The following is a 16,804-nucleotide window of genomic DNA, read 5'->3' on the forward strand; positions in this document are numbered from 1 at the left end:
ATAGGGTATTTCACACTGTTCCTTAAGGTCTCCTAATAGGGTATGTAACATTGGTTGGGCTGAAAATGGCCCGGGTGCTGTTCTATGGGCCCTTAACTACCCTGTGAATATGGCCCTATTTGAAACAAGAGCTTTTCTTCCAAATATGGTATGCTCATGAATATTTAGATGAGCTGCACGCTGATTGGTTGAGCGAACCACATACACATACATTGGAGACGAGACAGCAGGTCTCATATTTCAGACACTGCAAAGTTATACCTTGTTTGTCTGCTATTTCGTTATGAAATTCACTTCTTTGAGGGGTCTCTTAGGAGGAGCTGGCTATGTGTCCCATTCATTCCTATGGGAAAAGTTTGCCGCTACACTTTCGGCTAATATTATATATATATATAACTATAGTATATTTACACTTTGAATTTCGTCACGGCATGTATATCACAGCTACTCTAAGGTCTTACAAAGCTTAGCTAACACTTTTGTCCGATTTCAATTTTTAATGCATTTTTGTGAATTTCAGAGGTCTAGGTCTAGGAGGAGGCAACCTAGCTCTCATTGGTAGATGAACAGATGAACAATGTATACAATTTCTGAGATCTGCGCGACCTATTCAGAAGACTACCTGGTCTCAGATCAGTGGTGTAGCCTATGTAAATGTTGGAGCATGACAAAGATAGAGACTAGAGGCAAATAAGGAGGAGCCACATAGTTGACGTCAACTATGAGCTTCGTTGGGATTTGCCCGTTTTCAGCAGCAGTTTCAAATTGTGAGATTTGCATAGGAAAGAGATGTCAATGGGATTTTGAGGATCTATGTATGTCCTATTTACCCACCAAACTGTCGTTATTCAACTATGACAAGGTACCATCGGTTATGCATTCTATCACCCCTTTAAAGATATTCAGTTTACTGTCATAAAGGAGTAAAGAAACTAGAAAATATTCACATTTAAAAAGCTGGAATCAGAGAATTGACTTTTTTCTTCATTAAAAATAACTGAACAGTTCTAATTGAAATGTGGTAGAAAAGTTTAATTCTGGTCTCATCCTGTAAGAACTTTCACTGTTATTGTCACTGCAATGCAGAAGACTTTTGCCATTCTGTATTTAATCATCTCTAAGCTTCATCATACATTTACCTTTCTTCACCCCAGGTTTATTCTTTTTCTTTGCTCAGCATACTGCATCTGGTCAAACATACCATTTAATATGTATCTATATTCATGGTGGATTTAAAACAATGCTTTCAAACTCATTTAGTGAAACTAAATGAGTTGCTCGTGCTCCCTTTTCTAACAATGCATCACATCAATAACATTAGAAATAATGAACTATGACTTGAAATATGATAAGCATGCATGCATGCATACATACATATTATGCAAAGTATAAAAGTCACCTCATATGAATTGCATCTTTCCATCTACAGATCCGCCTTAGCAGCAGCCATCTTGTCTTCTTCGCTCACTGGACAGACATGGGCCATCCCCCCTGTCTGGCCAAGGTCTTTGTCTGAGAGTGGCCAATCAGAGTCCTTCATATCTGAACCAAACATCAGCACAGAACTTTTCCTCAGGTAAACACCCTCTGACAAATACACTAGTATTATCACAAGCCTTGGGACAAATGATTCTAACTTCAAGAAGTGACTCCAAGTTTAAACCTGACTTGGGGCTGTATTTACCAAGTGTGTCCCAGTAAAAAATGGGTCAAAATAGTACACGATTGGTCCTACTTTAAGGTATAGTAGTAAAAGTATTATTTGAGATCTCTCCAGGATTTAAAAGTGCAAAAGATGTATCCATAGAATGTGAGATGTAACTTTGAAAAATAAAATCTTTTTAATGCAAAAATATAATCTTCTCAATATCTTTGAAATATAGGCCTTCTGGTTTTAATGAATCTGGGATTGGAATAATCTGTTTTCATGAATGTGTGCCCTGGTGCTGCAGCATACAGAATGTTTAGACAGAGAATATCTATCTCAAGAAGCCATCTAAAGTAATCTAGCAATTTTTTCAATGCAATTTTCTAAGTAAGCCTTTTTAGTAGAAGACATTTTGACAAGTCACAGTAGGCAAAACACAGTTGTAAAATAAAATGAATGATGGCTGAATTCCATTTAGCCGTTTTGGTTACAGGGTCCTTATATTGGGCATGCTGACACACTGTCACACTGATATGGCTTACTGGAATACGAAGCCATCGTTAATGTTATCAGGTCCATCTGTGCTTTTCCCACTATGAAGAGTCAACATGTCTTCTGTGAAAAAGACCTATTGCGGAAGTTAAGTAGTTTGTATTACTTTTTTATCCCAATAAATAAGATACAGCGAACTTTCTCACCTTCCTCAGAGATAGATGGTCAGAAGATTTGGCTAGCCGACCACGCCTGTCCTCCCCTGACCACTCAGAGGACGAGTTAGAAGACAAGGAAGAAGAGGAGGTGGAGAGTGAAGAGGACAGGGAAGAACATGTTTACCAAACTCTTGACAGACCGGAGAATTGCCCAATCACAGAACCTGTCTATTCCCTGCCACTAAAAGCTAAGGTGAGATTCTACAGGAAGATTTCATTGTTATGTGTAAGCAAGTTTCCAAATAGAGTGTTGCTAGTTCTAATCCCAATTGAAAAAAATGTTTTTTCATTGAAAGCAAATGAGAAACATTCTCCCCTCCATAAATAACTGCTGTCAAAGAGCTGTTTTAGCAAACTAGTTAACCTCTATCTAGAGTTGCTGAGCAGAGGACTATAGCCAATAGACCGGTTTTATATCAGAGATTTTGACAAGTTATAGCAGGAACGGAATTAATAGCCTTAATAACAAGATGCATTAAATTCAGGTCTGCCAGTTCTGGAATGGCCTACTGAGACATTGTTAATGTTATCAGTTACACCTGTGCCTTTGAAGTCAGAACATCTGCATTTGAATGTTTGTTATGAGGGACTTATACTTGGTTTAGTTTGTGATGTCTCTGAAGTTAGGTGTGGGTATTGTGATACCAGTCTGATCCACTGAGAGGTGCTGTTGTACACAGAATAAAGGTAATTTAATGTATTGAGTCTTTTACAGTAGAGAAGTGATTTGTGTAGTTTACTGTCACAGTTTTTGGTTCTAGTCATTTTTAAGAACTTTGCTTGCAGTGTTGAGATATTCTTTCGGTGTTCCTGAATCACTACTTATGGCTATTGTTCACAGTATCAAAGCTGATTTTTCTGTGCCATTGCAGGTTTTCTAAATTTGGCATGCATTTATTTCCTGAGACTTTCCCCCTTGTCACATAATAACATATAATTTGCCTCTGATGTTTCAGCAATTTAGGTTGCAACAATTTAATCTAACCCTGAAAGTTGCTTTGCTTTTTTTGTGATTTATGGTAGTCACTGACGACAAGGTATTAGTAGCGGGTCCTGAGCCACACATCTGAAATGTCTTTCTCTCTGTGCCTGAAATATCTTTCGTTACCTACTCATAGTTAAAGGGGAACTACACCCATTTTCAAAATTCATACATGTTATTCCTATGATCTAAGACAGTCCAAACATATTAGTAAACATTAACAACTCTTCCCCAAACTAGAATGCTAAAACTCAAATTTAAATTCAATTCAATTTTATTTATACTTTCAAACACAACAGAAGTTATCTCAGGACACTTCACAGCTAGAGTAGGTCTAGACCACACTCTAATTTACAGAGACCAAACAATTCCCCCCAAGAGCAAGCATTTGGTGTCCGTTAGTGGCGAGGAAAAATTTCCTTTAAACAGGCAGAACCAGGCTCTTAAGGCGCTGACACACCAACCCGATTATCGGCCGTCAGACAGTCTGGCGAGGTCGGTGACTCGAGTCTGTTCGGTGTGTTCCGTGCCGTCGTCAGTTGGAGGAGCCGTCGGCCTTCATTTGGGCCGATTTGACTTGTTGAATCGGCCCATTTGCCATCCAGAGAAGCTGTGTCTTTAGATAATGAGCTTTTGAGGTGTTTGGGGCCAAGCACAATAACTTCAGTTTTCAGTCAAACATCAGGAAATTGTAGGTCATCTAGGATTTTATGTCCTTAATGCATGCTTGAAGTTTAAGATTGTAAGTACAAAAAGTCTGGAAGGGCTACATAGACTTTTTGTCTACACAGACTATGAATTTGGAAAAAATGTTATAGAGGACATAGAGCACCCAGGGGAATGTTCTGAGTATATGGGAACATTTTCTGTCTCAGACCTGAGAACACTACAATAGAATAAAGCTCATTTGGGTATTAAAAAGAAGACAAAATCAGTCTCCCATTCATTGTCTATGGAGCAGCTCCAGACGTTACACTTGATGACATCACAAGTTTGAGACTTACTTCTCTGGTTTCTGGCTTTGAGGGAGAGTATATCATGTTCACAAATATTAATTGAACTTCCTTGGCCATGGAAATAACATTTTGAAATTCTTAATGTAGATGGTGTTCCCCTTTAACTCTAGTCCATGGGCTGTGTCTTTAATCCTGCATGTGAGATTTATTCCCAAAATCCCAATGGTTCTATCCCAAGAGTCTGCTCTTCTCTCCCAGTATGTTGTTCTATTCTATTCATGTTCTTGTCCTGTATGCTGCTACATTGGGTTTCTGCTAACCTATAGTGGTCCCAATGGGCTCTGTTTCCTCCTGTCACTTGTCTTTCCAGGCTATTAGAGTCTAGCTGCCTGCTTCTTTATTCACCAGTTAAAGTTAGCTGAAAACATTTGAGCAACACAGAGGAAATTATGTTTCTATTCCTTGTACTATAATCTATCTGAACACTCTGTATTGTAGCATATATAGTGGATTTGTAGCACCACACAAATGTGATCCATAAGAAACATCAGTCTATATCCTCATAAATCGACAGGACCGTTAACAGACAACCCCATTGTTAATCAGCTGGCTTCTTTATCATTCAGGGTGAGGATGTGAGTTAATGTAAGGAATATACTCAGTTGGCAGTTTATAAGGTTCACCTCGCTAAAACTAATAGGTGTTGTATAAAATGCAACACAGTTCAAAGGCACCTTAAATACAGCCTCCAAAATGAGCATATGGTTAAATCAACACTTCTAAAACAGTTTCAACAAAAACCGAACAAACATTATAACCTTCATAAAGGTAGAATTTATTGCATGAGTGTTGTATTACACTGCATTAGATGTACCTAATAAACTGCCAACTTGTGTGTATAAATGGTTTATTTTCTATTCATGATAGTTGTGCCTCCAGCCATTAGACATATAATTGTGGTGTAAAATGAACAGGTTGTAGTGAGCGGTTGACATTCAGTCTTTCCCACACATTGACATATTTAATTCTTTCTTTGCTTCTGTCTTGCTCTTCTGTTTTAACTGCGACTCTTTCCTCCACTGTGAGACAATGGCCATTAGGGCTGATTTTTTTAATATTTAACTAATATTTAAAAAGAAGACATGATGTGCATTAAAGTCAAAGAAGTTTACTTTAGGTAAACAATTCAGTACACAGAAAATCAAACTGCCAGTTTGGGATTGTGGTTCACAGGTTCTTAGTGCGCAAAGTTTTATATGCTAAAGTAGGCCAAAGTTCAGCCATAGCTATGTTGTTAGCTTCTATGAAAAAGTACACAGGCATTGCTAGGACCTGTTAGGCACTGTTAGGCACTGTTAGGCACTGCTAGGCACTGTTAGGCAAGGTCACTAGTGGTGTGTCTCAGCATAGCCATCTAGCGGTAGGGGGTTTAAACACAACATAAACGTGAACCACTGTCTTACATGAATATTTTTACACGTAAACTTAAAAAAAAAAATCAATATTGTGTTTTTGAAAATCACTACAGTATTGCAAAATAAAATAGCCAGTGTATCGATTTTTTCTTACACCCCTAATGGCCATAAATGCAGCGGCCTTTCAAATAGCCTTGCACAAAAGGGATCCAGGCAGCGGGGGATTGGAAATCTCTCTTTGACTGTCTGTTGGTTTTGCCTGTCTCTCTTCCAGACCAGTACACCCCATCTGAATCAGATGTCTGGCAAAAGAGGGCCTTCTCCAGGTAAAAGAGTATGAAAACAATACTTACTAACTCATAATCTGTCAGTAGTGGATAAATAACCCCACCTATAGGATAAATGCTGAGTATAATGTCATGAATTACATTTAAGCTGATACTCCTGCTGGTTGTAACCACTGATGCGAAGGGAAGGTAGTAGCATTTACAATATTGTGTTGGGTGTATTCAGCAATATTTCTTAGCAGCCACCAGTAGTATATATAGTAGTTGGAATGCAACTGTGCTATGAAAATCTCTCAAACAACATGCAGCAAAATAAATGTTATTATGTTGGTGGTGTATTGTTGATGCACTTTAAAATAAGTGAGGTTTTAAATTCAGAAAAAAACAAAGCTATGGAGCTTTCAGTAATAATACATTTTGATTTACACCTCCATTACACCTATCTAACAGATACTTTTTTATTTAGAGGCTAATAGAGACATGCAAGTTGATTTTAGAATTTGAACTCCTACAAATAAAAGGAAAGAATGGTGAGAGACTTGGCTACACTTCATATGACTTCTCAGCCATTTTCAGTGAAAGGCTAAGATACTGCTCTTATTTAACCAAATGTTAGTTTCACAACAGACATAATATAGCCTTACATCATTGGCGCTAAAAGGAAAGCCTCATTATTGCTGTTATTACCAGAGCTGGCTTCAGGCTTTTGACAGTGCTAAATTAAAAATTGTTTTATACGTCCCTAAAATGCTCCTACCTTAATCACTAAATTGTTTTTGCTACATACAGGCTGACTGTGTTCTTTATTAACACGTTCAAGCTATAGAGAAAGTCACTTTTACAGACCAACATGCACTTCATGGTGGTGTGACCTCTAGCTCACCCAGTAAGAGCGTGCGCTCCATGTAGGCTGAGGCCTTTGCTGCGTGTCATCCCCCATCTTTCTCCCACCTTTCCTGTCTATCCACTGTCACTCTGAAATAAAGGGAAAAAAAAGCCCACAAAAAATCTAAAAAAAAAACATGCACTTCATGGTAAAATTGGGTTATATAGTAAAACACACAAGACCCAATACTACTTCTGCAATTGATTTTTCTCTCAATCTCTCAGATTACCCTGAGGAAACCAGTGTCCAGTCTCCTGAAGCCAGCGGTGGTTCTTCCAAGAAGAAAACCTCTGTCAGGAAGAGCCGTGGAAGTTGGAGAGAAGATTTGCCATGTAGGTGTATGTCCTTAAGTAGCCTGCTGTGTGTCTGCTTTTCATTTTGACTTATATTTTTATACCATATTAAACCGTTTTTTTTATTCAGTTCCATGATATACCCTTTGTTGGTTAGGTTATTACTAATGTATATGATATATTCTAATACAGTTGTTAGTTTAAGTCACTTATGGCGTTTTTCCATTACATGATACCTGCTCGACTCGCCTTGACTCGACGCACTGTGCGTCCGTCTTCCATTGCAGATTTTAGGACCGCCTCAGCGTGGCTGGTTGTCTTATAGTGGCGCCGCAGTAAACTGCCGTGACCTAACGCGATACACACACAGAACGTGGAAGGTGTGTTGTTGTTGCCAGAAGACACATTTTGTTTCAAATGAAGCTGGAGGCAGCAAAAAAAACAACACAGCTGGCTAAACTGTTTAAAAATGGCGGGTTTGTTCAGGACACCCCCCTCTGTCGCTTTCATGTCACCTTTTGGTATCGCCTTTGGTATCGCCTTTGGTATCTGGTATCGCCTTTTTTTCGTAATGGAAAACCAGAAAAGGCGAGTAGAGTCGAGGCAGGTACCATATAATGGAAAAACACCAATTGTTTATTCCAAGACATTGCCCAAGTGACTGTCAAATTACTTAGTTAATATATAACAGTTCAAGAAATGTTCTGCTTCACACACAGATTTCTTTGTTGATGTAATGGCCATATTAGATATGTGCATATTCCCATAAGTATTGCGTATTGAGAATTAAATTTTAATTTAGAATATTTATGTTTACCTTTCCTATTACAGCCGCACTATCCATCCTAACCACCGACCAACCCAGCCAAGCCAAAAACCCCAAACACCCCACCCAGCTGTCTCCAGAGCCCAGCAGGGCATGCAGTGAGGCGCAGAGGGACATAGCGTGGGCCCTGCCAGAGAAGAACACAAGGATGGTAGATGAACAAAAGTTACTGGAGGAGAGACTGCAACGGCTGGAACAGGAGATCAGTCACAGCCAAGCCTCCTCAAACCTGAGGTCGTCTGCAGGTAGAGTGGAGGAGCCATTAGAGATGTACAGAGGAACAGAAAGAGAAAAATTAGGGGGGGAGAAAGAGAATGATCTGAGAGAAATAAGGAGTAACTGGAAAAGGAATGATGGGAGAGGGAATGAAGCAGTGAGTCACAACAGACAGATGCATGTGTAGGGTTGAAATGAGAGAAATGGTGCTGTGAGTAGGTATGGCTCTGATCCTTGAACTCCGCATTAACTTTTTCAGCACGGTGAGAAGCAGAGGGTGGGGGAGTAATGAAAAAGAAACCCGAAATGGAAAAAATCTAAAAGAGTTTAAAGAAGGATTGAAAATTGGCAGTTTGAATGGGTAGCGGGTTGTCTTGGTGGTTAGGTACTCTGACTTCCTGGTGGGCAGAAAGAAGCAGCATGGAAAAGTGCTACTGTTATTCTCTGCTGGTGAAGCATTAATTATGTTCTCCTTATTATACCCCAAGGGTTAAATTCTTTTGAGGTTCAGGGTCAGCCAGCAGACCACATGGGGAGTCAAAGCTATGTTGAAGAAAGACCAAAGTCATCTTGCCATCTCTGTTCTTTCCTTTTGAAACTATGATCATAAATATGGCAATTACATTGTATATTGTTCGGCCGCTTAGCCCTTGACTTTGACATGTCTTGTTTACAAAATATTTATAACCTGATCTGCTGTGCTTACAGGCAGCCAGGCAGAGCTACTGAATTTGAGGCAACATGCTCAGGAGCTAGTGGATGAAAATGACGCCCTCAAATTGACAGTGCACCGTCTGAATGTGGAGCTGAGCTGCTACCAAACCCACTTCAGACCACTGTCCAAACAGGAGGTATGACTAGTTACAAGATAACACCTCTGCTTTTTGAGTAGCACCTCATCTTGTATATTTGCGAAGCTCAAGGTTTGACTCTCTGCTGTGTTTTTGTTACAGAATATTATTAGCATTTTTGTGGAAACATGTGAATCTCAAACAAACTCACGAATTGACAATTTATGAATGAGCGCTTCTGTAACTGTAGCCCCCAGTTAATCAAACAGGCCCGTTTTGAACTTTAAATAAATACATTTTTTTTATTCTGTACTGCAATTCTCTCCCTTCAGTCTAATTTAATCAGCTTGTATACAGAATATATTACCAGTACATAACCTTATTTCCACGGCAAGCCTTTAAAATATAAATCTGCCTTTGATCCAGAACCCTGCTGAGCGAAAATAAGGTTTATATTTGTCTACTATCTGATTTGTTGAATAAAGGAGTTACTGGTTCTTGTCTGTGGCCGTCTGTCCATTCTGGTTTGTTGTGTGTTTTACACTGCAGGAGAAAGCTGGACTATGGTTTTAATCATGGCTACCTCATGCTGTGTCTTCTCACCAAGAGATCTCCTGTTCTCATTACATCTCTGCTCGTCCTCATTACTGAAGTGTGGCTGGTGGAAGGAAGAGATAAAGAAACAAAGATTAGGGAGTTGTTTTATATTAGAATGATACAGTAATAAGAGATAGGATAAGTTTGAATTGATTTGATTAGCCAAGCTATAATTGAACTTTGTGTGCTTCCATAAATCACATAAACATAGTCATTTACTTTTAATTGCCAATTTGTTCTGTTGTTATAAAACTGTAATGTTCTTTGCTATAGAAAATGCTGGACTAACTTCCCTTTGAAATTCATCAAGCACCTGTACACAAGAAGCAGCAAATCAACATATTTTTATATTTTTTCTTTGTGTGAAGGGCAACGTTTAAAGCATATTACCATGGCTACGATGGTATGAGACTTACTTTACTTTCTTTCTCTTTCTTACTATGTCTCATCCAGAGCTCCAGAATCAATGGCTTACCAAAGACGGGGTCTCCTCCTCCCTGGCTGGTCAGTATCTACATATAGCTGTACAATACATTACTTTAATATGGCAGGGAAGTAGTCTAGCAGATTAATGTAGATTGATTGTAGATGGGAAATCATACATGCTCAGTCTGCTGACACATAACTGGTCTGATAGTTTGGAAGCTCAGGCCCAGGGCCACTAAAACGTTGCAGAAGGAAGAGTGTGCTTTTTCTCTCACATTACCAAATTAGGATGCCAGGTTGTTCACTATCTGGATAGATCAAGATAAGCATAGATGAATGGGTTTGATGTTGTAGCTAATTTGGATCATTTCTATTTGTCCTTTTTTGTAGCTTGATATGAAGTATTTATCTCCTTTGTTGCTGGCCTATGAAGACAGGATGAACGAGAAAGATGCACTTCTGCAAACCACTGAGGTAAAGGGATTGTGAGGGACTGTATGCATGTGTGTGTGACTTCTGATTGAGGGGATAATAATAAGAAAGTCACACACAGTCATCTGATCAATCAGGAGACTGTTACATGTTATGGAAGACGTAAGCAGCAAACGGTTAATGTGCTGCCTTGGATGTATGCAATACCTGGGATCAAAACCTGCAACACAGGTTTATCTGACCAAAATGTTACATTTAAAACAGAAGTCAATTTAGAGTGTACAGATTATTTTTTCCAGTAAATGACAACATATGGTATAGTTTTTATTTTCAGTTCTCATCACAAAGTTGTCTCATGTTATTCTTAGTTGCAGTGAATGGAATAAGAGTGTAGAAGCATCAACTCTGCGCAATTGAAATGTAGCTCTAATCGTCGTTATGTATTCAGTGCCATAAACTCTGTTCGTTAGATGCTCTTAGGTTACCAAGGTGATCTACCTCCCCTGTTAAAAAGTAAGCCAACTTCATGGTAATAGAGTTAAGCCCAGAGATAACTCACTATCACATTTTTAAGCGTGATTACGATTTTGGCTTCTAGATCACAAAAACAGAGTAATCGAGAAAAACAATTATTTTGCACATAACGTTTTGCATGTCAACTCTTATTTTGTCTTGTGTTCTGAATGGGAAAATATATATATATATAATAATTAAATATATAATTAATACATCTCTGGGACAACAGCTGCCGCACATTTGTTGACAAACTCGGTGAAATGGCGATTGTTCTCACGGACACACGCGCGATATCAACTGGCTAGTTATCCTCCAGACAGACAGCGACGGACCACGTCTCTTTTTCTTTCTCTCATTTTGGCCGTGTGGCGCGCGTGCCCGCTCGCGGTGTGAAGCGCGTCCGCGCTATTGTCCGAGAAGCACTTGACGGCCTTTTGTGCAGCGGATTTTTTTTTTTTTTTTTTTTTTTTTTTTGACGTCCTAGTTAAGGCGGTAGGGTTCCCCAGCTTAGGCAGGCCGCCCGAGCTGCAAAGTGCTGCGGGAAACCCTGTGTTTAGCTGTCCTTGAAATCAGAGGTCCTTATGTGTCTTTGTTAGGGGTGCACGATTCAGAAAATGTCACGATTTGATTCGATATTGATTTTCAGGCTCAAGATTCGATTCCAAATCGATTTTCGATTAAAAAACGATTCTCGACAAATAAAAAAAAAAACGATTCACAGTATGTAAATGTGTGTAGTTCCCATGTGATTGCAGTAGACATACAATTAAAAAAAATAATATATGAATTGATTTTTGGAATTCTATGAATCAATTTTGAATCGTAGAGCTTGAATCGTGATTCGAATGTGAATCGATTTTTTTTTGCACACCCCTAGTCTTTGTCTGCTTGCCACAGGAAGAGGTGAAGAGGTTGCGTGTTCATGTAGAGGAGCTGATCAAAGAAAATGAGAGACTCCATGATGAAATCGCAAAGGTCGGAGGCATCAGCCAGAAGAACTGGTAAGAAGAAATATACAATAATGTGCATGTGTATTGGTTCAGCACTTGCTTGGCCGTCATCATTCATTCCTCTGATGAAGTGAAAAATGAAATACCTCTACCTTTATTCTCTTCAGCACTGCTGCTTGCCTGTCTCTGGGCCGTTTACTAAAGGTTATATTTTGTGAAATAATGAAATAAAAGCAGTTAAAGCTTTACATCTTTTTCTGTGCTCTTATATCTTCCCCATCACTACTCTGTTATTCATCATCACTCTAGCTTGTAATGTTTTTTTGCAGTATGTATTCATTGGACTTAGCTCCGACAAGTGTACGTATGTTTACATTAAATGCATTTGGCAGGTGTCATGAAAGTTTCATTAACAATGCCAAAGCATCAAAATACAATTTGTCCAAATATTCTGACAGAACACAAATGGTAATATAAACATTAACACAATATTAAGATTACTTTATATTAAATATATATACAGTGTGTGTGTATTTTTACTTTTGAGAGGTCATTCAGCGCTTTTAAATCTGAGATCACAGAGTTGAAAGTGCATCTCTGTGTCAACCTCACCCTTCGAACAGTGACCACATATTCTCTTTTGTTTTGATTTTTTGTTTTCCTGTTTCAACTGCCAGTTTGTGGCCACTGAGCCTTTACCTGGTTAGGATCTGTCTCTGCTTTCCACCTCTGACAGTAGAGAGATATTCTGCTAATTCATAATCTCTTTTAGTGCAGGATTACATTCTAATCTACTTTGGCTTTTAGTTTCGTCTTCCCAATGTTCCAGACAGGTTTCTTTACATTTACTTATCATTTGCTTTACTCTGATTGGTGTTTAATGAGCAGTGTTGTTGTGAGGCTGGTCAGAGTATGCCTGAGAGGGGGCAGTTAGCCTTAGTACCAACTGACATAGATACCCTATGTCAATCTCTCTCTCTCTCTCTCTCTCTCTCTCTCTCTCTCTCTCTCTCTCTCTCTCCAGTCATCAACTACAACAACAGGCCCTTCTGGTTTTGCAGGAGAACCAGGTCCTGATTGATCAGCTCGAGGGTCAGCATGTTAAGGCCAAGGCCAGCCACACCAGACACTATTCTGAAGGTACAACCACAACAACTTGGGCAGCTGTGTGTGCGTCTCCGAGTGCACCTGCTGGAATGTGAACAAATAGCACCACAAATGTGTTTTTTTTTTTTTTTAAATAATCCATTAGAATAATGAAGACACAAGCAAATAATAGAAAATTCTTTGGTGAAAAGATTTTTATGATTGCGTCAATCCAATTTCAGAAATCTTTATTAAGTATTTCATGTTTTAAATGGTTACTTCATAACTTAAATTTCAGCAGCATTTGCTTTAATATGCATTTCAACACAACCCCCTCATGCAGAGTATGAGTCATTTTTTCCAACGGGAGTATTTCCAATACTTACCTATACCAATCGTCAGTGTAGGTGTGTTCTTAGACATCCAGAACTTGAGAATGGTATTGGTATGCCAATCAATTTAGCATTATGGGCACTTTTTGCACTGTCCACTTTAGCTGCTAAGATGCACTGGAGGGGTGAAAGTTTCAGATCATATCCAACCAAGGTAATCACTTCCTCCTTCACATCTCTCCAGAACTTTTGTATCTTTACACATGTCCAAAACATATGTACGTGTGTGCCTGTTTCTGTGTCACATTTAGGGCATTTAGGTGAGCCCAGACCAAGCCTGCCCCTCAGTAGTGGTGTGCAATGGAGTCTGTGCAATATTTTAAATTGCCTCTCTCTATCTGATTTTGTTTTTTTAAAGTTGAAAAGGAGGCTGTAAAGCAAAGGATCAATGTAATCCAACGTGTCCCGCATAAACAAGCAGAATATCGAGTTATAACGGACCAATTTGATGTGTGTAGAGGTGTGTGTGGGTATACTGTAGCAGCCTTGTGTTATGTCAGATGGATGCACTGCAGGGATTATAATAATTTATTGATAAATCCAGAGGGATTTTCAGACGTTTCTGCATTTGTCCACATTAAACATTATTTTTTCATGCAGATTTAAAAGCATCTACTGGTTGTGGAGTGTTTAATTAAAAAATGTAATTGGAATTGTTTTAGGCTTTAATGTGTTATTGCTGCACAATTTTCCACCAAAATAGCAACAACTTGCTCTGCACTGCCTCATTTGAATGGATCTCCCACCTCTTTGTGCCTCCGCTCCAACCTGTGCACCATGTGCTGGGTGCCAAAATACCACACTGACTGTCAGGAAAATACCAAATTTTTGTGGAAACACGTGAATCTCAAACAAACTCACGAATTGACAATTTATGAATGAGCGCTTCTGTAACTGTAGCCCCCAGTTAATCAAACAGGCCCGTTTTGAACTTTAAATAAATAAAAAAAAATTTATTCTGTACTGCAATTCTCTCCCTTCAGTCTAATTTAATCAGCTTGTATACAGAATATATTACCAGTACATAACCTTATTTCCACGGCAAGCCTTTAAAATATAAATCTGCCTTTGATCCAGAACCCTGCTGAGTGAAAATAAGGTTTATATTTGTCTACTATCTGATTTTTTGAATAAAGGAGTTACTGGAATTGGAATAATTGGAATTGTTTTAGGCTTTAATGTGTTATTGCTGCACAATTTTCCACCAAAATAGCAACAACTTGCTCTGCACTGCCTCATTTGAATGGATCTCCCACCTCTTTGTGCCTCCGCTCCAACCTGTGCACCATGTACTGGGTGCCAAAATACCACACTGACGAGCAAAATCAATTTCACAGTCAGGAAAATACCAAATATATGGAGTGCTACTTGCCTATGTGTAAAAATTAAAGGAATTCTTAAACCATATGTACAAGGGAAAACCATATGTGGTTAAAATTAAAGAGGAAATCTTCAAATCCAAACTAAGAGGAAACTTGAAACGTTAAGCATAATTCTCTTTCACTGTGGCCCTGCATCCTTTCATTCTGACTTTTATTTTATTCCTTTTCACTTATTCACCTCTCTTCCCTATCTTTATAGTTTCCAAGCTGTCTAAGCAACTGATGTTGTTAGAGGCGGAAAAGCAGCGTTTGCTGGAGGACCTGGAAGAGAGCAGGACGGAGGTGCAGAAAAATGGGAGGGACTTACAAGTCCTACAGGCCCGTCTGAAGGATGCCATCACCTGGGACGAACACTGCAATGTTTCTGGGAAACTCAGACGGTATTGCCACAATGTCTTATGTGATCAAATATTAATTTCTCTAAAAGATGAATCAGTCAATATTAAAACAGTTCTGCTCCTGAAGTGGGACACCCTTCTTGTGTGAAGTAAGAATAAAAAGAAGAACTGAACACAGAATAGTTTATATTTGAGGCACATTCTCGCTTGCTGTATGTTAGGAAAGGGTGTACAGTTCCCTTCATATTGTCATCCAAAAATGCCAAATGCCAATCTTCTTTCCAACAGGTTGGCCGAGAGTTCAGTTTAGGTTCAGTTTATTATGAATTAAGTTTACAATTGATCTGTAGCAGAGGAAACAAGAGTAGCAGCTGAAGTATTGCATTGTTAATTGCAAAAGAGAGGGGCACTGGGATGTGACGAATGCATTGATGTGGTCGAGCAGAATCCTAGCTGTAATTGCTCTAGTTATGTTTAATAGAGTTGGGAAAGAAAGCCAGTAGGATTTAACCGAAAACTCAAAAAGTTAATCAAAATAAGTAGTGTAAGGATCCAAGTTAGCAGGATTATTAAAACACAGACATTTCTGTAGGTTTGTACATTTTATACTGATGGGACGCACTTTGTTAAAGAGTGTTCACCAAGTACTAGACGTTTTGTCATATTGTGCTGTATAATCTGCCCTTGGCTCTCAGACAACTGGAACAGCAGGAGAGTAGGAATAAGAGTGAGATGGATGAGTTGCTTCTTAGATTGTCCAGCCTGCAAGAGGAGAACAGGAGTCTGGCTCTGGAAAAAGCCAACCTGACTGCTGATATAAGGAGAATGGAGGCTGAGCAGGAGCTCGCCAAACAAGCCAACAGGTACTGCTTTCTATGTCTGGTATCGTCCTACACATGAAACCTATGACATGCTAGTTGGGCTACAGTTGGCAATGTTCATAAAAAAATAACTTGTTGTTTGCTCAAACTGTCACTATATCCTGACAGTACTACATGAATCAGATAATCTATGAAAGCAAGCATGTTCCTCTGCCTCCTCCTGGTGCTTCTAATGGCACATGGAAAACAACCAATCAGAGCCAAGAAGTCTCTAACGCAGTGTCGGTGTGTCGGTCGCCATGGAGACTTGCAGATGCCATTAGGAGCACTAGGGGTTTCTTATTCTTTATTTTTTTTACAGATTATCTGTCTAATGTGGTAGTTATTTTTTATAAAAGATACCTACTGAACCAGAAGTATTTGACACTGTATTTTATCCATAATAAACACCTCCTTCGATTATGATTATGTCCTATCCTCCCTCAAACCACGTTTTCAATTATTTTGCTAGACAAGGGGTCTTTTCTCAGGAGTGTGCGTGCATGTACAAACTGTGTTTGATTGACATCTCCCTCAATCTTCTGCCACTAGAATACCCAGTTATTCCTGAAGTGAGATTTGAGTTGGCAGCTTCTTCCCTGATTGCAGGAAAGGCCATGCTCAGAACCACCTTTTTTTAAAGATGGGGAGCATCTCCCCTCCTCCCAAAAAATACAATCAAAATTATCATGGAAGTTGTAGTGCGAGAGGGTTATTTAACACACTATACAGGCATAAGCTGAAGTTGCAGAGTGGCTTTTCAATCGCATTACATATCTTACCATAGTTCAGATTAGGTAATTTCCCTACAGTGC

The 16,804-nt window shown here is 39.1% G+C and overlaps 1 protein-coding gene across 5 annotated transcripts in view; it reads left to right on the plus strand.

Annotated features, from left to right (window-relative positions):
- Positions 1-16,804, plus strand: part of cep89 (centrosomal protein 89) — a 56,304-nt gene that overhangs the window by 1,455 nt on the left and 38,045 nt on the right. For all 5 annotated transcript variants that reach the window (XM_031309295.2, XM_031309259.2, XM_031309243.2 and 2 more), the window contains exons 3-14: positions 1,430-1,576; positions 2,356-2,551; positions 5,986-6,037; positions 7,109-7,216; positions 8,009-8,248; positions 8,928-9,070; positions 10,061-10,111; positions 10,424-10,507; positions 11,879-11,982; positions 12,956-13,071; positions 14,991-15,171; positions 15,825-15,992. In XM_031309295.2, the coding sequence (XP_031165155.1) occupies positions 1,430-1,576; positions 2,356-2,551; positions 5,986-6,037; positions 7,109-7,216; positions 8,009-8,248; positions 8,928-9,070; positions 10,061-10,111; positions 10,424-10,507; positions 11,879-11,982; positions 12,956-13,071; positions 14,991-15,171; positions 15,825-15,992 (1,590 nt within the window). The remainder of the gene's footprint in view (positions 1-1,429; positions 1,577-2,355; positions 2,552-5,985; positions 6,038-7,108; positions 7,217-8,008; positions 8,249-8,927; positions 9,071-10,060; positions 10,112-10,423; positions 10,508-11,878; positions 11,983-12,955; positions 13,072-14,990; positions 15,172-15,824; positions 15,993-16,804) is intronic.

Source organism: Sander lucioperca, chromosome 3 (assembly GCF_008315115.2).
Source record: "Sander lucioperca isolate FBNREF2018 chromosome 3, SLUC_FBN_1.2, whole genome shotgun sequence".
Classification (NCBI taxonomy): Eukaryota; Metazoa; Chordata; class Actinopteri; order Perciformes; family Percidae; genus Sander; species Sander lucioperca.